Source organism: Pseudorca crassidens, chromosome 2, assembly GCF_039906515.1.
Source record: "Pseudorca crassidens isolate mPseCra1 chromosome 2, mPseCra1.hap1, whole genome shotgun sequence".
In the NCBI taxonomy this organism is placed as follows: domain Eukaryota; kingdom Metazoa; phylum Chordata; class Mammalia; order Artiodactyla; family Delphinidae; genus Pseudorca; species Pseudorca crassidens.
Genome location: NC_090297.1, coordinates 65,580,458 through 65,606,396, shown reverse-complemented (window position 1 = coordinate 65,606,396; position 25,939 = coordinate 65,580,458). Strand labels below are relative to the sequence as shown.

The following is a 25,939-nucleotide window of genomic DNA, read 5'->3' as shown; positions in this document are numbered from 1 at the left end:
CAAATGAGAAATAGGCTGCTTCTAAAATCCAAAGAAGCCAACGATATATTTTGCCTCTTTTTAGCTGTAGGACAGGCCAGGTGTAACAACTTATATTTCACCTTAGAAGGGATAACTCAACATGCCCCATGTCACTGGACTCCTAGAAATTTCACTGAGGTAGAAGGCCCCTATAATTTTTCCCTTTTTTACATTTTTTAAAAATTGAAGTATAGTTAATTTACAATATTGTGTTAGTTTTAATTGTATAGCAAAGTGATTGAGTTATACATATATGTATATTCTTTTCCAGATTGTTTTCTATTATAGGTTATTATAAGATATTGAGTATACTTCCCTGTGCTATGCAGGAGGTCCTTGTTGTTTACCTATTTTATATACAGTAGCATATATATGTTAATCCTAAACTCCTGATTTATGTCTCCCCCAACCCCTGCTATCCCTTTGGTAACCATAAGTTTGTTTTCTATGTCTGTGAGTCTATTTCTGTTTTGTAAATAAGTTCATTTGTATCATTTTGTTTAGATTCCACATGTGAGTGATATCATATGATACTTGTCTTTCTCTGATTTACTTCACTTAATATGATAATCTCTAGGTCCATCCATGTTGCTGCAAATGGCATTATTTCATTCTTTTTTTATGGTTGAGTAGTATTCCACTGTGTGTGTGTGTGTGTGTGTGTGTGTGTATACACACACACACATATACATACCACATCTTCTCTAGCCATTCATCTGTCTATGGACATTTAGGTTGCTCCCATGCCTTGGCTATTGTATATAGTGCTGCTATGAATACTGGGGTGCATGTATCTTTTCAAATTATAGTTTTCTCTGGATATATGCCCAGGAGTGGGATTTGGTGGATCATACAGTAGCTCTGTTTTTGTTTTTTTAAGGAACCTCCATACTGTTCTCCAGAGTGGCTGCACCAATTTATATTCCCACCAACAGTGTAGGAGGGCTCCTTTTTCTCCACACCCTCTCTAGCATTTATTATTTGTAGACTTTTTAATGATGGCCATTCTGACTGGTGAGAGGTAATATCTCATTGTAGTTTTGATTTGCATTTCTCTAATAATTGGTGATACTGAGCATCTTTTCATAGATGCCTGTTGGCCATCTATATGTCTTCTTTGGGGAAGTGTCTATTTAGATCTGCTGCCCATTTTTTGATTGGGTTGTTTGTTTTTTAGATATTAAGCTGTATGAGCTGTTTGTATATTTTGGAGATTAAGCCCTTGTATGTAGCATCATTTGCAAATATTTTCTCCCATTCTGTAGATTGTCTTTTTGTTTTGTTTACGATTTCCTTTGCTGTGCAAAAACTTTTAAATTTAATTAGGTCCCATTTGTTTATTTTTGGTTTTATTTCTATTACTCTAGGAGACAGATCCAAAAAGATATTGCTGCAATTTATGTCAGAGAGTATTCTGCCTATATTTTCCTCTAGGAGTTTTATAGTCTTACATTTATGTCTTTAATCCATTTTGAATTTATTTTTGTGTATGGTGTTAGAGAATGGTCCGATTTCATTCTTTTACATGTAGCTGTCCGATTTTCCCAGTACCACTTATTGAAGAGACTGTCTTTTCTCCATTATATATTCTTGCCTCCTCTGTCATAGATTACTTGACCATAGGTGCGTGGGTTTATTTCTGGGCTTTCTATCCTGTTCCATTGATTGGTATTTTGTGCCAGTACCATACTGTTTTAATTACTGCAGCTTTGTAGTATAGTCCAAAGTCAGGGAGGTTGATTCCTCCAGCTTCGTTCTCCTTTCTCAAGATTACTTTGGCTATTTGGGGTCTTTTGTGTTTCCATACAAATTAAAAAATTCTTTGTTCTACTTATGTAAAAAATGCTATTGGTAATTTGATAGGGACTGCACTGAATCTGTAGATTGCCTTGGAGTACAGTCATTTTAACAATATTGATTCATCCAATCCAAGAACAGGGTATATCTTTCCATCTGTTTGGGTTGTCTTCAATTTCTTTCATCATCTTCTAAGTTTTCAGAGTACAGGTCTTTAGGACCCTGTACTCTTGTTGGATTTATCTCCCCTTTCTGATACACAGATGTCTTACCAATAAGTCTAGAGTAGTTGCTACTTTGTTCTCACTAGGTCCAATCAGCATAATGTTCTCAATGTAATGGACCAGTGTGATATCCTGTCAAAAGGAATCAAGATCCTTACAAACTAGATTATGACGGAGTTGGAGAGCTGATATACCCTTGAAGTTGGACAGTGAAGGGGTACTGCTGACCTTGCCAGCTGAAAGCAAACTGCTTCTGGTGATCTTTATTGACAGGTATGGAGAAAAATGCATTGGCTAGATTAATTAGCCACATACCAGGTACCACGGGATATGTTAATATGCTCAAGCAATGAAATCTCATCTGGTACAAATAGCTGCAATTGCAGTCACCACCTGGTTAAGGTTACAATTATTCATTGTCATTCTCCAAGGTCCATCTGTCCTCTGCACAGGCAAAATAGATGAGTTAAATGGGAATGTGATGGGAATCACCACCCCTGCAACTTTCAAGTCCTTGATGGTGGCACTAATGTCTCCAATCTCTCTAGGAATGGGGTACTGCTTTGGGTTACTATTTTCCTACCAAGAAACAGTTCTAGTGGCTTCCATTTGCTCTCTCCTACCATAACATTCCTCACTCCACAGGTCAGGGAACCAATGTGGGGATTTAACCAGCTGCTGAATACACATATCCCAATTATACATTCTAGAACTGGGAAAATAATCACAAGATGGGTTGCATACCCATCGGGCTCACTGTAAGATAGACCTGAGCTAAAACTCCATTGATCATCTGACTTCCGTAAGCCCTACCCTGACTGGTAAACCACAGTGATGTTTTGGGTCTCTGTAATTAGAGTCAGTTCAGAGCCAGTGTCTAGTAGCCCTCAAAAAGCCTGATTATTTCCTCTTTCTCCAATGCACAGTTACCCTAGTAAAAGGCTATAGGTCCCTTTGGAGAAGGCTGGGAGAAAAATTAACATAAAACATTTTTGGGGTATACCAGAGTCCCTCCTCCTGGGGACCTGGCTTCCCCTTCATTTAAGAACTTCTAGATCTGTAAACTGGCTCAGATCTAGAAACTGGCTGAGGGGCCCTGACCCTCTTTTTTATGGTTCAGGCTAGACTTTTGTTCACCTGACCTAAAACTTTTCTGCTTCTACAGATCACGTACAAATTTAATAAGCTTCCTTTCTATTTCACTTCTAGGGACACCACAATCAACTAGCAAATGCCATATGACTGCCCAAGTCAAGACTATTCTGATTGCTGCTTGGACTCTGCTGTCTGTTTTGGTAACCATGCCTGTCTTGCCTTTGGTAGTAGAGTACCATCCATTGGTACATCCTGCTATGGCAAGATCCAATTACTCCCACTGTATTCAGGTTTCCTAATTCAGTGACTGCAGTTTCCACTGTAAGATATGACCTACAGAGAAGAGTGATCACAGAGCTCTTTAAGGATGTTGGGGCTCTCCTCACAAATTTATTTCTCACAGTCACGGTGAAAGGTATGTCTTCTGGACCCTTGCAGAGTAGGTGAGTAGGTCTTAAATGACAAATCCATAACATTCCAATCTCCCTAATCCTCTGAATCTTTTCCTTTACATTAAACCAAGGCAGATACAGCATTTGCAAGTCACTCACTATGGGCTACATTTTGGTTCATGTTTCAACTAACAAACCAAACATCCTGAGCTGCAACATGAAATTCAAAACCTCTGCTTAGTGAGTACATATCAATAAATTTGGCCTTATCCAACTTCATGTTCCTTCCATCATTATCCCACATCCTTAATATTCAGTTCCATACATGTTCCCCAGATTTCTATCTGTATTTATTAGAAAACTCAAGTAGTTCTTTTGAAGTGTAGTGTACCTCTCATGGGCCACACTTCATACCTCACCTTTATGGGCCTGCTGGGACCTGAGTCTATTTATAGTTTAGAAGCATAGAAGGATGGTAAGGGTGGATCCTGAGGAGAATTAGCATTGTTTTACAGGGCAACTGCCTTAGGGGAAGTCATTACAGTTTCTTCAGACAAAGCAGACTTAATCCCCTCATATGGGCTGGGGATGCTACTCACACTGAGGGTAGAGAAGCCTCTTCCACTGGCAAAGAAGACTCATTAGAACTTAGAGGTTCAATGTCCCCAGCTTTATTAGAGTCTTCCCACATGTCTCCACTCCAACCTTCAGGATCCCATTCCTTGCCAATCAATGCTTTGACTTTAAAAATAGAGTTGCTACTATGTGGCTGGGAGTTCAACTTGCACTGTAATTCAGCCAGTCAAAGAATGAGACTCTGGGTTTGATTTTCAGTAACCTCAGGCTATAGGAGATAAGAGTCTCCTTCAGGACATACGTAGAAGCTTTCAGGTCATTTAGGCAGGGATTTACTCAGGAATTTGAATTCCTGAACTCATCTTTTCTTTCCCCACTTTGTTCAGCAAATTAGAAGCAACCAGCCAATCTCATTATATTTGTTAGTTTGCCAAAAACGTTTGAAAGTATCATATACACAGTTACCCAGCTCCTTGCTTCTTATAAGTGGTTGATTAAGAATATCCAATGGTGGGACTTTTGTGGTGGCACAGTGGTTAAGAATCCACCTGGCAATGCAGGCGACACGGGTTCGAGTCCTGGTCCAGGAAGATCCCACATGCCACGGATCAACTAAGCCTGTGCACCACAACTACTAAGCCTGTGCTCTAGAGCCCGTGAGCCACAACTACTGAGCCTGCGTGCCACAACTACTGAAGCCCGTGCGCTTAAAGCCCGTGCTCCGCAACAAGAGAAGCCACCACAATGAGAAGCCTGCACACCACAGTGAAGAGTAGCCCCCACTTGCTGCAACTAGAGAAAGCCTGTGTGCAGCAACAAAGACCCAATGCAGCCAAAAATAAATTAATTAATAAATTAATAATTTAAAAAATTTTAAAAAAAGAATATCCAATGGTGATATCTTGCATATTTCTATTGCTAGATCACACTATGGACTACCAGTTCTTTCTTTACTACTGGAAATAGAGTCATTAGTATATTTAAATCTAATTAGCTTAGAAAATCGATTCTAGAAACTCCAGAACTAACTCAAAACATTCATCCTTAAAATTCTGTTCCCCTAGAACCACTCTTGATATTAAATCTGTATTAGTCAGGGTTCTCCAGAGAAACCAATTAATAGGATATATTTGTGTGTGTGTGTACGTGGGTGTGTGTCTGTGTCTCTGTCTGTCTGTAGAGAGAAAGAGAAAGATTTATTATAAGGAATTGGCTCACATGATCATGGAGACTGACAAGTCCCCAAATCTGCAATCATCAAGCTGCAGACCCAGGAAAGCTAATGCTGTAGTTCCACTCCAAGTCCAAAGGCCTGAGAACCAGGAGGGTCAACGGTGTAGTTCTAGTCTAAATGTTAGCAGGCGCAAGACCCAGAAAGAGCTGATGTTTCAGTTCCAGACTAAAGGCAGGAAAGAACCGATGTTCAAGACTGAAGGTAGTCAGGCAGGAGTTTCCTCCTACTCCAAGGGGTCAATCTTTTCATTCTATTCAGGCCTTCAACTGGGCCCTACTCAAAAGTGACTGGCTAAGGCTCACCCACATTAGAAAGGGCAATCTGCTTTACTCATTCTACCAATTCAAATTCTAATCTCATTCAGAAACACCCTCACAGATACACCCAGAAAATGTTTGACCACATGTCTGGGTACTCCATAGACCAGTCAAGCTGACATATAAAATTTAGCAACACTGTTACTAATTAGCTTTTAATCCCAATAAGTAATATATGCATCTTATTTATACGAGAAATTCTTATCGAATGAAATACATTCAGAATTACAAAGAATAATGTTATCTATTAACATTAGTTCTGATTCATCACATATCCTTCTTTAAGTATAAAATAAGATTTTTCTCAAAAAAGAAAAGAAAAACATGAAAAATATAAAAAAAAGAAAAAAAGATTTTTCTCATTCTATATATAATAAATCACTGTGGGCTCATTTAAGGTATAGAACCTCATCTTAGGGATATTTTAAGGTACTTTAAATATAGAAAATTATTTTTATTTAAGTTTTTTCATACCAGTATATATTTTGAGTGATTATCTAAAAAAGATATTTTACAAGTTACCTTAATAACAGAGCAAAAATCATAGTTTGTTTAACATAGTTGATTTATGAAAAAACATTTCCTTTAAAGAAGTGAAATCTCAGCTAAGTAGATTTTCCATAAAGTGACTTCAGATACATAGTTTACTTCATGTTGTGACATCACAGTCAATGTTATTACACATAGAGTCAATTATTGAAATGTTTTCATGTTTTGCTATTTAATTTGATTAAATTAAAGCCAAGTGACTAGTTTTGACATTATTTTTATTTCTTGATTTCCTCCTTTCATTTTGTACATCATGACTATCATATTAACTGTTCTTGCTTCCATCAGAAATGAAGAAAATATAAATGCTATGGTATGTTTTTATTAACTAAAATTGTTTAATGAGCCATTTTGTAGGTGCCTGTAAAATCCAATTGTAATGAATTTATAAAGGATACATCAAAAAAGGACTCAACACATTATTTACAATAGCCAAGGTATGGAAGCAACCTAAGTGTCCATCAACAGGTATATGGAGGGCTTCCCTGGTGGCGCAGTGGTTAAGAATCCACCGGCCAATGCAGGAGACACGGGTTCAAGCCCTGGTCCGGGAAGATCCCACATGCCGTGGAGCAACTAAGCTCGTGCACCACAACTACTGAACCTGCACTCTAGAGCCTGTGGGCCACAACTACTGAGCATATGTGCCACAACTACTGAAGCCCACACACCTAGAGCCCGTGCTCCCAACAAGGGAAGCCACCGCAATGAGAAGCCCGTGCACCACAACCAAGAGTAGCCCCCGCTCACTGCAAGCAGAGAAAAGCCCACGCGAAGCAACAAAGACCCAGTGCAGCCAAAAACAAAATAAATAAAATAAAATAAATTTATAAAAACAGATATGTGGATAAAGAAGATGTGGTATATATATATACATATATATATCACACAAACACACACAGTGGAAAACTACTCAGCCATTAATAAGAATGAAAAATTCTTTAATTGAAGTATAGTTGATTTACAATGTTTCAGATGTACAGCAAAAGAATATATATATATTATTTTTCAGATTCTTTTCCATTATAGGTTATTGCAAGATATTAAATATAGTTCCCCGTGCTACAGTAGGTCCTTGTTGTTTATCTATTTTGTATACAATAGTGTGTATCTGTTAATCCCTAGTTTACCCCTCCCCACTTTTCCTTGGTAACCTTATGTTTGTTTTCCATGTCTGAAAAAAGAATGACATTTTGCCATTTGCAGCCACATGGATGGACTTGGAGGGCATTATGCTAAGTGAAATAAGTCAGACAGAGAAAGACAAATACTGTATGGTATCACTTATATGTAGAATCTAAAACTACAACACAAAGTGAATAAAACAAAAAGAAACAGACTCACAGATATAGAGAACAAACTAGTGGCTACCAGTGGGGAGAGGGAAGGAGGGAGAGGCAATATATGGGCAGGGGAAAAAAGAAAAAGGGTTATTATGGGATTATATGAAATTATCTGGGTGAAACTTTTGAAAATTGTAAGGCACTGTACAATTTTACAAATTTTTCATTCAATAAAAGAAATTTTAAAAAAGGCTCAAAATTAATGTACTTAAAATAAATAGAGAAGAATACCTTTAAGCTCAGCAGATATTCACAAACAGCGTAACAAATGCCAATACCTTCTTCTGTATTAGTACCTCTGCCAAGTTCATCAATTAATATGAGTGATTTGTCATTAGCATTATGTAGAATATATGCTATCTGAAAATATAATTTCAGTATTATTCATTGTGACCAAACAGCTGTCACTATTATAGGAAAAAATGAGGAAAAATCCAGTCTCATAATTAGTTCATTTGAAATATATTTTTACAGAGAAATCCTGCTGAGCAGAAACTAACGCATTGCTTTTCTTTCTAAAAATCTCATTACTTAGTAATTCCAATAGAATAAATGTATTAACAGAATACATTTTTGGAGTGTACATAAATAGTCTTATGCATATGTGTATGAGACAACAGGGTAAATAAACATTATCTAAAATATTGATATTTCAGATACAGTGAAATAAACCAATGAATTAAATGTTTAAATAAAGCACAAAGATGGTCATTTTCTTCTCTACAAATGATTAATCAATTGTTGTCATAAAATGCGCGGAACTATCTCTCAAATTTATTTTACCATCTCTATAGCCAGTAAAAATGAAAAGAAAAATTTAGGGAAAAGCATCCAAGTCCATTGATTCCCAATTAAAGAAACTTAAACCCATGCCCAATAAAGACGTATGACATGACACAATAGTAACCTTCATGGCCATTTTACCTTTCCATAGAATTAAGCTTCTTGAGAGCTAGGACCACTTAAAAATACACCTCAAACACCTAGTATATTGCTATATTCTCCCATATATAGTCAACGCATACTAAATAATTATATAAATATCATATACTGCGGGCAAATAACTTTATTCTCCCGCTATCTAAAGAAAAAAAGTTATCTGCATAGTGATCCAATAACTCCTACCTACTAAAGATAGCCCAAGAGCTGTACTGAATTCCTTTAGCCCTTCAAGCTTACTTGACATTTGCTCAGATCAAAAATAGGTGATGATACGTACTTTGTTAGAGGAAGTGAAAATTCTACAAGAGCACAGAAGTGGATGATTTTTAAAAGCCTTTTAACACAGTGATCTTTTATTTTAAAACCAAGCCTAACAGGAACAATAGATATTATGCAAAATGTTCCTGAATAGGTCATTGTTTTCTGAAGTCTTTTATATATTTCACACAAAAACATGAATGCGCATTTTTATCACTCAATAATACTAGCTTTTTCTTTAAAGCTGTATTTTTCATTAAAACATTTGCTTCCATTTCCACATAAGACAGAAATTAGGAAGCTGTCTTTGACTGCCCTCTGGCTCTTGTAGAGGAGTATAAACACATCTGCATGCTTTAGTATAAGAATACTTTCTTATGTTATAACTGACCATTAATAGGAGAATTCAATATGCTTTTAACAGAAGAAAAGTTGAGCTTGGGTACCTCTTTCATTTCCTTCATAAATGTTGATGAATTTGTTTCAATATCATCATCAGTACTTATTCTTGTAAAAATCTGTTCAGCAATTCTAAAGGAAGCATATTCTGCTGGAACATATGATCCTATAAAATATAAGGTCAAAGTAAACTGAGATGCTTTTATAAAACATAAGTACTACTAACATTTTGCACTTTCCACCAACTCAGATTATTTACTAGCCTGTCTAAGAATTAATGTGGTGGAAAGATCACTGGGTATGGAACTAGAAGATGTGGCCCCAGCCCCGTCATTTGCTGTACAACCTTGGACAGCACTTAATTCTCCCAGCTTCATCTTCCTCACATAAAAAATGGAAATACTTATCCTACCTATTGTACAGTTATTTGGAAGTTGAAAATAGATAATATATATTCAAGTATATTAGGAAAGTTATAAACATGACAAAAATTTTATATATTTAGATGATAAAGAATACTCAAAATATGTAAATCTGAAGGAAATGGTTACGAAGCTCAAGTTGATAAAATCATTATAGAAAGATATATTAGGAAATATCTGTTATTAGAAGAGTACAGAAATACCCATAATTAGAATGAATGCAAAACACTTAATTTTGTTTTTTAAGGTTAACAGCTGATCTTTATTTCTTATTTATTTTTTACATTATTATTGGAGTATAATTGCTTTACAATGGTGAGTTTCTGCTTTATACCAAAGTGAATCAGTTATACATATACATATGTTCCCATATCTCTTCCCTCTTGCGTCTCCCTCCCTCCCACCCTCCCTATCCCACCCCTCTAGGTGGTCACAAAGCACCGAGCTGATCTCCCTGTGCTATGTGTCTGCTTCCACTAGCTATCTATTTTATGTTTGGTAGTGTATATATGTCCATGACACTCTCTCACTTTGTCACAGCTTACCCTTTCCCCTCCACATATCCTCAAGTCCATTCTCTAGTAGGTCTGTGTCTTTATTCCTGTCTTACCCCTAGGTTCTTCATGACATTTTTTTCCCTTAGATTCCATATATATGTGTTAGCATACGGTATTTGTCTTTCTCTTTCTGATTTACTTCACTCTGTATAACAGACTCTAGGTCCATCCACCTCACTACAAATAACTCAATTTCGTTATTTTTTTATTTTTTATTTTTTTGTGGTACACGGGCTCTCACTGTTGTGGGCTCTCCCGTTGCCGAGCACAGGCTCCGGATGCGCAGGCTCAGCAGCCATGGCTCACAGGCCCAGCCGCTCCGCGGTATGTGGGATCTTCCCGGACCGGGGCACGAACCCGCGCCCCCTACATTAGCAGGTGGACTCTCAACCACTGCACCACCAGAGAAGCCTCAATTTTGTTTCTTTTTATGGCTGAGTAATATTCCATTGTATATATGTGCCACATCTTCTTTATCCATTCATCCGATGATGAACACTTAGGTTGTTTCCATCTCCTGGTTATTGTAAATAGAGCTGCATGACTATTTTTGAATTATGGTTTTCTCAGGGTATATGCCCAGTAGTGGGATTGCTGGGTCATATGGTAGTTCTATTTGTAGTTTTTTAAGGAACCTCCATACTGTTCTCCATAGTAGCTGTATCAACCCACATTCCCATCAGCAGTGCAAGAGTGTTCCCTTTTCTCCACACCCTCTCCAGCATTTATTGTTTCTAGATTTTTTGATGATGGACATTCTGACCGGTGTGAGATGATATCTCATGGTAGTTTTGATTTGCATTTCTCTAATGATTAATGATGTTGAGCATTCTTTCATGTGTTTGTGGGCACTCTATATCTTCTTTGGAGAAATGTCTATTTAGGTCTTCTGCCCATTTTTGGATTGGGTTGTTTGTTTTTTTGTTATTGAGCTGCATGAGCTGCTTGTAAATTTTGGAGATTAATCCTTTGCCAGTTGCTTCATTTGCAAATATTTTCTCCAATTCTCAGGGTTGTCTTTTGGTCTTTTGGTTTCCTTTGCTGTGCAAAAGCTTTGAAGTTTCATTAGGTCCCATTTGTTTATTTTTATTTTTATTTCCATTTCTCTAGGAGGTGGGTCTAAAAGGATTTTGCTGTGATTTTTGTCATAGAGTGCTCTGCCTATGTTTTCCTCTAAGAGTTTGATAGTTTCTGGCCTTACATTTAGGTCTTTAATCCATTTTGAGCTTATTTTTGTGTATGGTGTTAGGGAGTGTTCTAAACTCATACTTTTACATGTAGCTGTCCAGTTTTCCCAGCACCACTTATTGAAGAGGCTGTCCTTTCTCCACTGTACATTCCTGCCTCCTTTAGAAAAGATAAGGTGACCATATGTGCATGGGTTTATCTCTGGGCTTTCTATCCTGTTCCATTGATCTATATTTCTGTTTTTATGCCAGTACCATACTGTCTTGATTACTGTAGCTTTGTAGTATAGGCTGAAGTCAGGGAGCCTGATTCCTCCAGCTCCGTTTTTCGTTCTCAAGATTAACTTGGCTATTCGGGGTCTTTTGTGTTTCCATATAAATTCTGAAATTTTTTGTTCTAGCTCTGTGAAAATTGCCATTGGTAGTTTGATAGGGATTGCACTGAATCCATAGATTGCTTTGGGTAGTAGAGTCATTTTCACAATATTGATTCTTCCAATCCAAGAACATGGTATATCTCTCCATCTATTTGTATCATCTTTAATTTCTTTCATCAGTGTCTTATAATTTTCTGCATACAGGTCTTTTGTCTCCTTAGGTAGGTTTATTCCTAGATATTTTATTCTTTTTGCTGCAATGGTAAATGGGAGTGTTTTCTTGATTTCACATTCAGATTTTTCATCATTAGTGTATAGGAATGCCAAAGATTTCTGTGCATTAATTTTATATCCTGCTACTTTACCAAATTCATTGATTAGCTCTAGTAGTTTTCTGGTAGCATCTTTAGGATTCTCTATGTATAGTATCATGTCATCTGCAAACAGTGACAGCTATACTTCTTCTTTCACGATTTGGATTCCTTTTTATTTCCTTTTCTTCTCTGATTGCTGTGGCTAAAACTTCCAAAACTATGTTGAATAAGAGTGGTGAGAGTGGGCAACCTTGTCTTGTTCCTGATCTTAGTGGAAATGCTTTCAGTTTTTCACCATTGAGTACGATGTTGCCTGTGGGTTTGTTATATATGGCCTTTATTATGTTGAGGAAAGTTCCCTCTATACCTACTTTCTACAAGGTTTTTATCATAAATGGGTGTTGAATTTTGTCAAAAGCTTTCTCTGCATCTACTGAGATGATCATATGGTCTTTCTCCTTCAATTTGTTAATATGGTGTATCACATTGATTGATTTGCATATATTGAAGAATCCTTACATTCCTGGGGTAAACCCCACTTGATCATGGTGTATGATCCTTTTAATGTGCTGTTGGATTCTGTTTGCTGGCATTTTGTTGAGGATTTTTGCATCTATGTTCCTCAGTGATATTGGTCTGTAGTTTTCTTTCTTTATGACATCCTTGTCTGGTTTTGGTATCAGGGTGATGGTGGCCTCGTAGAATGAGTTTGGGAGTGTTCCTCCCTCTGCTATATTTTGGAAGAGTTTGAGAAGGATAGGTGTTAACTCTTCTCTAAATGTTTGACAGAATTCGCCTGTGAAGCCATCTGGTCCTGGACTTTTGTTTGTTGGAAGATTTTTAATCACAGTTTCAATTTCAGTGCTTGTGATTGGTCTGTTCATATTTTCTATTTCTTCCTAATTCAGTCTTGGCAGGTTGTCCATTTCTAAGAATTTGTCCATTTCTCCCAGGTTGTCCATTTTATTGGCATAGAGTTGCTTGTAATAATCTCTCATCGTCTTTTGTATTTCTGCAGTGTCAGTTATTACTTCTCCTTTTTCATTTCTAATTCTATTGATTTGAGTTTTCTCCCTTTTTTTCTTGATGAGTCTGGCTAATGGTTTACCAATTATGTTTATCTTCTCAAAGAACAAGCTTTTAGTTTTACTGATCTTTGCTATCGTTCCCTTCATTTCTTTTTCATTTATTTCTCATCTGATCTTTATTTCTTTCCTTCTGCTAACTGTGGGGTTTTCTTGTTCTTCTTTCTCTAATTCGTTTAGGTGTAAGGGTAGGTTGTTTATTTGAGATGTTTCTTGTTTCTTAAGGTAGGATTGTATTGCTGTAAATTTCCCTCTTAGAACTGCTTTTGCTTCATCCCCTAGGTTTTGGGTCATCGCGTTTTCATTGTCATTTGTTTCTAGGTATTTTTTGATTTCCTCTTTGATTTCTTCAGTTATCACTTCGTTATTAAGTAGTGTATTGTTTAGCCTCCATGTGTTTGTATTTTTTACATATCTTGTACTGTAATTGATATCTAGTCTCATAGCATTGTGGTCGGAAAAGATACTTGATAAAATTTCAATTTTCTTAAATTTCCCATGGCTTGATTTGTGACCCAAGATATGCTCTATCCTGGAGAATGTTCCATGAGCACTTGAGAAAAATGTGTATTCTGTTGTTTTTGGATGGAATGTCCTATAAATATCAATTAAGTCCATCTTGTTTAATGTGTCATTTAAAGCTTTTTTTCCTTATTTATTTTCTGTTTGGATGATCTGTCCATTGGTGAAAGTGGGGTGTTAAAGTCCCCTACTATGAACGTTTTACTGTCAATTTCCCCTTTTATGGCTGTTAGTATTTGCCTTACGTTTTGAGGTGCTCCTATGTTGGGTGCATAAATATTTACCATTGTTATATCTTCTTCTTGGATTGATCCCTTGATCATTATGTAGTGTCCTTCTTTGTCTCTTCTAATAGTCTTTATTTTACAGTCTATTTTGTCTGATACGAGAATTGCTACTCCAGCTTTCTTTTGGTTTCCATTTGCATGGAATATCTTTTTCCATCCCCTCACTTTCAGTTTGTATGTGTCTCTAGGTCTGAAGTGGGTCTCTTATATACAGCATATATATGGGTCTTGTTTTTGTATCCATTCAGCCAATCTGTGTCTTTTGGTGGGAGCATTTAGACCATTTACATTTAAGGTAATTATCGATATGTATGTTCCTATTCCCATTTTCTTAATTGTTTTGGGTTTGTTACTGTAGGTCTTTTCCTTCTCTTGTGTTTCTTGACTAGAGAAGATCCTTTAGCAGTTGTTGTAAATCTGGTTTGGTGGGGTGAACTGTCTCAGCTTTTGCTTGTCTGTAAAGGTTTTAATTTCTCCTTCAAATCTGAATCAGATCCTTGCTGAATCAGATCTTGGTTGTAGGTTTTTCTCCTTCATCACTTTAAATATGTCCTTTTTTTAATAAGGTAAATTTTCATCCACAAGACTGTTTCTGTCTGAGAAATTATCAGGCTAACTAATCTAAAATATTCATCTTTTGAAAACAAATCAATCTGATTAATATACCTCTCTACAAAGTGGGATATAAAAGGCATTCTAAAACCATAGGAAGATAAAAATATACAAATAGTTGAATGGGAAAAGTATCAAGTATACAGAACTCTGTACAGACAAAATGGTGAAATAATGGGGGCGAACAAACAAAGCCAGATTAGTACAGGATTTAAAACAAAGGCAGGGCTTCACTGGTGGCACAGTGGTTGAGAGTCAGCCTGCTGATGCAGGGGACACGGGTTCGTGCCCCGGTCCGGGAAGATCCAACATGCCGCAGAAAGGCTGGGCCCGTGAGCCATGGCTGCTGAGCCTGCGCGTCCGGAGCCTGTGCTCCGCAACGGAAAAGGCCACAACAGTGAGAGGCCCGCGTACCGCAAAAAAACAAAAAACAAACAAAATAAAATAAAAGAAAGGCAAAGGTGAAGAATAGGATCTATCTCTGAATAATAAGGACTAGCAGGAAGAGAAAGCAAAAGTCAGGATAATACTAATAAAAATAAAAGTAATAATAATAATAGTGGCAATTATAATTATCGCACCTCAGAAAGCAGCTATCTTAAATACAACTTTCTCATAGGATTGCCAAAAGGATTAAATGTGAAAATAAATGTGAAAATATCAAGTATAGAATATCACGTATATGGTATATGTTAATATTTTCCCTTCTCTGTTATCTCCACCTAAAAGGCTCTCAACTTATCATTATATCAAAGAAACCTACTGGCTGCTATTTTGCTTCTAATCTGGCTCTCCTCTAACCGTACATTAACCAGAGTGAGCTATCTAAAACTCAAGTCCAATTGTGCCATTCTCCTACTTAAATTTCAATAGCTCCCTACAGATTTCTGGATAAAGTTCTATCTCTTCCATTAAGTATCTAAGGCCCTTCACAATCTGACTCCTGCCCATCTCTCCAGCTTTAAGCCTGCCACTTCTCACAGCCACTCTTTGTTCTACAAAGCAAAAGAACCACTAAGCCTCTGGATTCCTTGTGGTTCCTTGGGAACATCATACTGTTTTTTGCTTCTGTGCTTTGGAACATTCTCTTACCTCTATCTGGAAAGTCTCTTTCTTTCTCATACCCTTCCCTTAAGTCCACAGGATTTTATATATATTATCTTGCTTAATCTTTACAACACTTCTTAGACATAGGTACCATTATAATTTTTATTTACAGATAGAAAAACTAAGGAGGTTAAATAATTTGCCTAAGATCATACAGCCAGTAACTAGACAAGCTAGGTCTAGCTCCAAAGCCTGTATTCTTAACTTTGGTGCCTTTCAAGTCCTACTGTTTCCTTTATGATCAGATCATATATATACTTTTAGGTATTTCAGAGGCTGAAGATGGACAGTGACAAGAGAAGTAGAGTAATAGTAATTTTCTTCAAATATTTGAGAGGCTATTCTCAGGAGATACTAGATGATTCTGAAATGCATAGATGATAACAATTACGACTAGTGAGTAGAAGTTATAGGAAGTTAAATTTCAAATCAGTATAATGAATGTTCTAACAATTACAGCTATCCAACAATTAGATAGCCTGTTTTTTTAAAGGATAGAACTCCTTATAACAATTCAAACAGAAGTAAGATTATCATGTAACGTATGAATCAGTATTCTTATAAGGGGAGGGAAGTTATCTAAGATGGCCTTTTAAACTATAAACTCAATAAAATATTTACTGTTTATTCATTCATTCGTTCATCTCTAATTTTCTTTCCTGGTAGTAAGGGTAAATTTGTACTGTATGATCAATATTGCTATTGCTGTATTTCTCTTACAATCCATTACACTAGACCAAGGTTTTTCAACCACATCTTGGGCTGGATAAATCTTTCTTGTGTATGTGTGTGGACTGGGGTGGGGTGGGTGAAATGGAGAAGGTGGCTGTTCTGTGCATTGCAGGATATTTAGCAGCATCTCTGGATTTTATACTCCCCTCAGTTGTTACAATTAAAAATGTCTCCAGACATTGCCAAATTCCAGGGGATGAGGGGAACCAAAATCATCCCTGCTTGAGAACCACTGCATTAGGACCAATCATCTCATCTCTGATTCATATAGTCCTCAAGGAACCCAGTTTTCAGAGATAAGCAGTGAGTATGCCTCTATGACAAGAAATATGTAACAATGTTGGGCCAGTGATAGCCATTTACATGTGTGTGTATACACACGTGTGTGTAATATATCAGTTGCCGTAGCCAAGTTATTGGTACCCCTTAAATTAAGTAAGGGAAATGTTTCTGTGCCCAATGTTATAATTTGGGGAAAATCTTACATGCGTTATTAGAAGCAGCAGTTTATCCTACTTATTTCACTTTTCCTCCCAACGAACTTTTTGAATCTCAGATAATTATATGATTCAGTTTAGCAGTAGTTGATGCAACACTAATAGCTATTGTAAGGTAATTTCTACTTTTGTTATATCCCACAAAATTTTCAGTACAATGTAATCCAAACTGGATGGAGCTTAATAAATACCAAATAGTAAAACTTATGGTATGTATATATATTAGACACTATTATACTTTTAGGTAAGAAAATCTACTCCAAACTGTTCTTGGGTTAATTACGCACCTAGATCTAAAATACTGGACACAGGCGGAGTCAAGATGGTGAACTAGGAGGATGTAGAATTCGTGTCTCTGCACAACTAGGGCACCTACCAGGCACCACTGGAGGGCCACGGACACCTAAGGGGATGGGAGGAACCCCCAGTGACCGGGTAGGACGTGGGGCATGTGGGGAGTGAAGCGGAAGGAGAAGTGGAGGTGGGATGGGACTGGTGATCCTGAGGGGCAGCTGGGGGAGGGGAAGGGATCCCACACCCGAAGGGGGAAATTGGGGAACCATTGGGAGGGCAGAGAATCAAAAGGGAGTGTGGCCAGGTTTCCCCTGCCCACTTGGACCCCAGGACCCTGCTGAGATCCAAGGCCTGATCCTCTGTCCACCAAGGGCCCCTCCAGCCTGGCGGGTCCTGAGGGAGTGGGAGGGAGGGAGGAGAGCAAAAGTAAAGGCCGGACCTCCGAGACTGGCACCCCTGAAGGGTGGCTGGGGGAGGATAGGTATTCCTACACCCAGTGGGACCCACCCACGGTTAGGGGTCCAGTAGGGACGGGGGAGACCCTGGAGGAGACACTGGAAGACACGGTGGGGTGGGGCATGCAGAGGAGGAAGGGAACACAGCCAGTGCTGGGAATTCCCTGTCCACTTAGGCACTGGGGAGCCTGCTGGGTTCCCAGGACTAATCCTCTGCCTTCGGAGGCTCCCTCCTGACGTGCAGAGCCCAAGCCCTGCCCCTACACCCCCATCCAGGGCCCTACCTCTACACTTGGAGACACCCTCCAATGCGCTGGGCCTAAACCCCACCCACATACCCTCCCTCAGGGCCTTATCTCCAAACTCCAGAACCCCACACTCCAGAGGCCCTCCTTTCCACGTGCTGCCTCTCCCCTTCAGCACAGGTCCTAAGTAGAGGCTCCACCCCACATCTGAATGTCACCCTACCTAGGCCCCACCACCAAGGCCTTTTCTGGCTGCATGGGTCCTCAGCCTAGTTACCGCCCCATACTCAAACGTCACCCCCCCACCCGCCTAGGTGCTGCCCTGCCCTAAACCCCACCCCTTGTTAAGTTCCCCCCCCTCAACTCCACCCCCAAAGCCAAGACTTTTTTTCCCCCTCTTTTAGATTCGGGTTCTGTTTTACCTTGTTGATTCATTGTTGTTCATTCATTTATATTTTTATTTTTCCTAATAAATATTTTATTTTTCTAATTTTCTTTTATTCTTTATACTTTGTTATTGTTCTCTCCTTTTGGCCTGTTCCCCCCGGAGGCCCTCCTTTTTTTTTTTTTTTTTCTGTTGTGGTTTTATTTTACCTTGTTGCAGTTGTTTCAATTATATTTTTATTTTTCCTAATATATTTTTTATCTTTCTAACTTTATTTTGTTTATTATTCTTTGATATTGTACTGCTCCTTTCTTTTCTTTCTTTTTTTTCCGCGCCATGCAGCTTGCGGAATCTTGGTTCCCAGGCTGGAGGTCAGGCCTGAGCTCCTGTGGTGGGAGCTCCAAATCCAAATCACTGGACTAACAGAGAACCTCAGACCCCAGGGAATATCAATTGGAGTGAGGCCTCCTGGAGGTCCTCATATCAGCACCAAGACCCAGCTCTATCCAACTGCCTGAAAACTCTGGTGCTGGATGCCTCAGGCCAAAAAACCAGTAAGACAGGAATGCAGCACAACCCACCAAAAAAATAGAAAATGAAATGACAAAAAAGTATGTTACAGACGAAGGAGCAAAGTAAAAACCATTAAGACCAAACAAATGAAGCCGAAATACGCAAACTACCTGAAAAAGAATTCAGAGTAATGATAGTAAAGATGATCCAAACTCTTGGAAACAGAATGGAGAAAATACAAGAACATTTAAAAAGGATCTAGAAGAACTAAAGAGCAAACAAGCAGTGATGAACAACACAATAATTGAAATTAAAAATACTCTAGAAGGAATCAATAGCAGAATAACTGAGGCAGAAGTACAGATAAGTGAGCTAGAAGATAAAATGGTGGAAATAATTGCCAGGGAGCAGAATAAAGAAAAAGAATGAGAAGAATTCAGGACAGGCTCAGAGGCCTCTGGGACAACATTAAACATGGGAACATTCGAATTACAGGGGTCCCAGAAGAAGACAAAAAGAAAGGGTCTGAGAAAATGTCTGAAGAGATTATAGTCGAAAATTTCGATAACATGGAAAAGGAAATAGTCAATCAAGTCCAGGAAGTGCAGAGAGTCCCATACAGGATAAACCCAAAGAGAAACACACCAAGACAAATATTAATCAAACTACCAAAAATTAAATACAAAGAAAAAATATTAAAAGCAGCAAGGGAAAAGCAACAAATAATATACAAGGGATTCCCCATCAGGTTAACAGCTGATCTTTCAGAAGAAACTCTGCAAGCCAGAAGGGAGTGGCAGGACGAATTTAAAGTGATGAAAGGGAAAAACCTACAACCAAGATTTCTCTACCCAGCAAGGATCTCATTCAGATTCGATGGAGAAATTAAAACCTTTACAGACAAGGGATTTCCCTGGTAGTGCAGTGGTTAAGAATCCACCTGCCAAGGCAGGGGACATGGGTTTGAGCCCTGGTCTGGGAAGATCCACATGTTGTGCAGCAACTAAGCCAGTGCGCCACAACTACTGAGCCTGCGCTTTAGAGCCCATAAGCCACAACTACTGAACCCATGTGCCACAACTACTGAAGCCCACACACCTAGAGCCCGTGCTCACAACAATAGAAGCCACCACAATGACAAGCCGTGCACCACAATGAAGAGTAGCCCCTGCTCGCCATAAATAGAGAAACCCCTGCGCACAGCAATGAAGATCCAACACAGCCAAAAACAAATAAATTTTTAAAATAATCTTTAAAAAAAACACCTTTATAGATAGCAAAAGATAAGAGAATTCAGCACCACCAAACCAGCTTTACAACAAATGCTAAAGGAACTTCTCTTGGCAGGAAACACAAGAGAAGGAAAAGACCTACAAAAACAAAGCCAAAACAATTAAGAAAATGGTAATAGGACCATACATATCGATAATTGGGTTAAGTGCTCCAACCAAAAGATACAGATTGGCTTAATGGGTACAAAAACAAGACCTGTACATATGCTCTCTACAAGAGACCCACTTCAGATCTAGGGACACATACAGACTGAAAATGAGGGGATGGGAAAAAGATATTCCATGCAAATGGAAAACAAAAGAAAGCTGGAGTAGCAATTCTCATATCAGAAAAATAGACTTTAAAATAAAGACTATTGTAAGAGACAAAGGACACTACATAATGACCAAAGGATCAATCCAAGAATGAGATATAACAACTGTAAATATTTACCCACCCAACATAGGAGCACCTCAATACATAAGGCAAATGCTAACAGCCTTAAACAGGGAAATCAAGAGTAACACAATAATAGTTGGTGACTTTAACACCCCACTTACACCAATCAACAAATCATCCAAACAGAAAATAAATAAGGAAACAAAAGTTTTAAATGACACATTAAACAAGATGGACCTAACTGATATTTATAGGACATTCCATCCAAAAACCACAGAATACACTTTCTTCTCAAGTGCTCATGGAACATTCTCCAGGAAAGACCATATCTTGGGTCACAAATCAAGCCTTGGTATATTTAAGAAAATTGAAATCATATCAAGTATCTTTCCCAATCACAACGCTATGAGACTAGATATCAATTACGGGAAAAAAAATAAAAAAAAAACAAAACACGTGGAGGCTAAGCAATACACTACTAAACAACCAAGAGATCACTGAAGAAATCAAAGAAGAAATCAAAAAATATCTAGAAACAAATGACAATGAAAACATGACGACCCAAAACCTATGGGATGCAGCAAAAGCTGTTCTAAGAGGAAACTTTATAGCAATACAATCCTACCTCAAGAAACAAGAAAAATCTCAAATAAACAACCTAACCTTACACCTAAAGCAATTAGAGAAAGAAGAACAAAAAAACCCCAAAGTTAGCAGAAGGAAAGAAATCATAAAGATCAGATCAGAAATAAACGAAAAAGAAATGAAGGAAACAACAGCAAAGACCAATAAAAATAAAAGCCGGTTCTGGGAGAAGATACACAAAATTGATAAACCATTAGCCAGACTCATCAGGAAACAAAGGGAGAAGACTCAAATCAACAGAATTAGAAATGAAAAAGGAGAAGTAACAACTGAAACTGCAGAAATACAAAGGATCATGAGAGACTACTACAAGCAGCTATATGTCAATAAATGGGACAACCTGGAAGAAATGGACAAATTCTTAGAAATGCACAAACTTTCAAGACTGAACCAGGAAGAAATAGAAAACATGAACAAGCCAATCACAAGCACTGAAATTGAAATTGTGATTAAAAATCTTCCAACAAACAAAAGTCCAGGACCAGATGGCTTCACAGGCAAATTCTATCAAACATTTAGAGAAGAGCTAACACGTATCCCTCTCAAACTCTTCCAAAATATAGCAGAGGGAGGAACACTCCCTAACTCATTCTACGAGGCCACCATCACCCTGATACCAAAACCAGAAAAAGATGTCACAAAAAGAGAAAACTACAGGCCAATATCACTGAGGAATATAGATGCAAAAATCCTCAACAAAATGCTAGCAAACAGAATCCAACAGCACATTAAAAGGATCATACACCATGATCAAGTGGGGTTTATCCCTGGAATTCAAGGGATATATGCAATATATATTCAATATATGCAAATCAATCAATGTGATATACCATATTAAGAAACTGAAGTATTAAAAACCATATGATAATCTCAATAGATGCAGGAAAAGCTTTTGACAACACTCAGCACCCATTTATGATAAAAACTCTCCAGAAAGTGGGCATAGAGGGAACCTACCTCAACATGATAAAAGCCATATATGACAAACCTACAGCCAACATCATTCTCAATGGTGAAAAACTGAAAGCATTTCCTCTAAGATCAGGAACAAGACAAGGTTGCCCACTCTCACCACTATTACTCAACATACTTTTGGAGGTTTTAGCCACTGCTGTCAGAGAAAACAACAAAATGAAATGAATCCAAGTAGGATAAGAAGAAGTAAAACTGTCACTGTTTACAGGTGACATGATACTATACATAGAAAATCCTAAAGATGCCACCAGGAAACTACTAGAGCTAATCAATGAATTTGGTAAAGTAGCAGGATATAAAATTAATGCACAGAAATCTCTTGCATTCCTATACACTAACAACAAAAAAACAGAATGAGAAATTAAGGAAACACTCCCATTTACCATAACAACAAAAACATAAAATACCTAGGAATAAACATACCTAAGGAGGCAAAAGACCTGCATGCAGAAAACTACAAGACACTGATGAAAGAAATCAAAGATGATACAAACAGATGGAAATATATACCATGTTCTTGGATTGGAAGAATCAATATTGTGAAAGTGACTATATTACCCAAAGCAGCTACAGATTCAAAGTAATCCCCATCAAATTACCAGTGGCATTTTTCACAGAACTAGAAAAAATTTGACAATTTGTATGGAAACACAAAAGACCTCAAATAGCCAAAGCAATCTTGAGAAAGAAAAATGGAACTGGAGGAATCAGGCTCCCTGACTTCAGACATACTACAAAGCTATAGTAATCAAGACAGTATGGTACTGGCACAAAAACAGAAATATAGATCAATGGAACAGGACAGAAAGCCCAGAGATAAACCCACGCACATATAGTCACCTTATCTTTGACAAAGGAGGCAAGAATATACAATGTAGAAAAGACAGCCTCTTCAATAAGTGGACCTGGGAAAACTGGACAGCTACATGTAAAAGAATGAAATTAGAATACTCCCTAACACCATACACAAAAATAAACTTCAAATGGATCAAATAAAATATTTGCAAACAAAGCAACTGACAAAGGATTAACCTCCAGAATATACAAGGAACTCATGCAGCTCAATATCAAAAAAACAAACAACCCAATCGAAAATGGGCAGAAGACCTAAATAGACATTTCTCCAAAGAAGATATACAGATTGCCAACAAACACATGAAAGGATGCTCAACACCACTAATCATTAGAGAAATGCAAATCAAAACTACAATGAGGTATCACCTCACCGAGTCAGAATGGCCATCATCAAAAAATCTACAAACACTAAATGCTGGAGAGGGTGTGGAGAAAAGGGAACTCTTTTGCACTGTTGGTGGGAATGTAAATTGATACAACCACTATGGAGAACATTATGGAGGTTCCTTAAAAAACTACAAATAGAACTACCAAATGACCCAGCAATCCCACTACTGGGCACATACCCTGAGAAAACCATAATTCAAAAAGAGTCATGTACCACAATGTTCATTGCAGCACTATTTACAATAGCCAGGACATGGAAGCAACCTAAGTGTCCATTCACAGATGAGTGGATAAAGAAGATGTGACACATATATACAATGGAATATTATTGAGCCATAAAAAGAAACAAAATTGAGTTATTTGTAGTGAGGTGGATGAACCTAGAGTCTGTCATGCAGAGTGAAGTAATTCAGAAAGAGAAAAACAAATACTGTATGCTAACACATATATATGGAATTTAAAAAAAAAAAAAATGGTTCTGATGAACCTAGGGGCAGGACAGGAATAAAGGTGCAGACGTAGAGAATGGACTTGAGGACACGGGGAGGGGGAAGGGTAAGCTGGGACAAAGTGAGAGAGTAGCACTGACATATACACACTAACAAATGTAAAACAGATAGCTAGTGGGAAGCAGCTGCATAGCACAGGAAGATCAGCTTGGTGCTTTGTGACCACCCAGAAGGGTGGATAGGGAGGGTGCAAGGGAGATGCAAGAGGGAGTGGATATGGAGATATATGTAAGCAAACAGCTGATTCACTTTTTATACAGCAGAAACTAACAAAACATTGTAAAGCAATTATACTCCAATAAAGATGTTAAAAAAATAAAAATAAAACAGTGGGCACAAAATGTTTTAAATAGGGAGCAGAATTGGTAATTATAAAGTAAATCCACAACTTACCAATCTGGGCCATAATCTGACAAAGAGCAATCTGTTTCAAATATGTGGATTTCCCACTCATATTTGGTCCAGTTATGATAAAAAAATTACTCCCTTCTGTAATATAGGTATTGTTGGCAACAGGTTTTTCCACAGATATTTTTTCAAGTATGGGGTGCCATCCATGTTTGATTGCTAAAGTATCAGTAAACTCTGGCCGAACTAAAGAGAAAAATGTTTTTGAAAGATTAATATATTTATACTTAAAGATTTTGTGGTATGTACATACTGTTTATACTTCAGTGATTTTACCTGGGTCAATTTGGAACAATATCATTAAGGTATCATTTTATCTCCAATCCTTCTAAATTATAATTGACATAGTCTAATCACATCACAACTTTTATTCATTTCCAGAAAAATCTAAGACTTAGCTCCGTGTCATTGTGCTGGGCTCCAAAAGAGTTCATAACTTTTTCAGATTTGCATAAATTAAAATGAATCAATCAGCCATTGATAACACTTTTAAAATAATTAATTTACAAGTACTCTAAAATTGCACATTTACTTAATCCTTGTCTTAAGCATTACTTCAAATTTGATATACTTAGCTTTCTGAATGAGGTCTAAAAATAGAGTAAAACCAAATAAAAACAATTTTATGTCCAAAGTTATAGAAATTTTGTGTAAAAAGAAATCTCAGAGGGTAGAGAAAACAGACACAAAAGATTTGTTAATTTATATCAAGAAACAATGATCAGGTCTGTATAGATAATTTCTGAGGTGAAGAGGGTGGGAGGACAAGTAAAAATTAAAATGCTACATGCTTCTAGATGAAACACATGGATAAACTTGAAAGTATTCATTATAAAAGTGAGGCTGATTAGAAATTTTTTTTACTATTTTTAAATCATTCTTAACATCAAAAATTCACTATTTATAAGTTCTGAGTTTTAGAATGGTCCCTCTCAAAATGGAGCAACATCAAATATCTTAATAGTTAAGAAAACTACTATTAAAATAGCTGATCTCTAATGTAAGGTTTTAACCCCAAAAGAGACATAAAAGATTGAAAAGTTTTGGCCTATATAATACCAATTGAAAAATTTAACATTTCCATAAGAAATACAGAAATATCAAAAATGAAAAAAATCTTTGTAAAATACCTTTTCTCATCATACAGTCTTTCTTATTTGGGGAAACTTTAAAGTTTCTTGCTGTTTTTTTTTCTTTGTGATTTCTCAATTTCTCAGTAAATAATTTTCTGACTTTTAAAAGAAAATTTAAGGATAATTTCACTTTCTGTATTTTGAGTCTTAGTCTAGGACCATAAGCAAGACATTGTATTTCAGGTAAAAAGAAAAAATGTAAACCATTCATAATTGTTACATAAAATTGCTTGAACGGAATACAAATTTCAGTACGCAACGTATTTATCCCAAAGAAAATAACTTACCATAGTCAGAAAGAGTGCAGGCATGAGCAAATGACAGTAGCATATCCAGCATTGACACAGTGTCAGACAGTTTATGTAAGCAATGAATATGTTCATAAATCTCACTAAGCAGTTTGCACACTATCCTGAAAGTACATGTTTGGTAAGACAAGTAGTGCCTTTTACAGAGACACATACAATGCAATTGTAAAACAATATTAAATTCATTGTCTGAGGTAAAATAACATTCACATTTGAGTTGTACACTACAGGTAAAGTCTATTGTTCTATTGCCTCATTTTAGAGATGAGGAAATTGAAGCTTATACTCAAGGTCACAGTTACTTAGTAGC

General features: G+C 37.3%; 1 protein-coding gene across 3 annotated transcripts in view; it reads right to left on the bottom strand.

Annotated features, from left to right (window-relative positions):
- Positions 1-25,939, bottom strand: part of MSH4 (mutS homolog 4) — a 98,229-nt gene that overhangs the window by 11,631 nt on the left and 60,659 nt on the right. For 2 of the 3 annotated variants that reach the window (XM_067726597.1, XM_067726595.1), the window contains 4 exons: positions 25,609-25,733; positions 24,174-24,374; positions 9,195-9,313; positions 7,780-7,908 (listed from right to left, as the gene is read on the bottom strand). In XM_067726597.1, coding sequence (XP_067582698.1) covers positions 7,780-7,908; positions 9,195-9,313; positions 24,174-24,374; positions 25,609-25,733 — 574 coding nt within the window. The remainder of the gene's footprint in view (positions 1-7,779; positions 7,909-9,194; positions 9,314-24,173; positions 24,375-25,608; positions 25,734-25,939) is intronic. The other variant, XM_067726596.1, reaches the window with a different exon arrangement.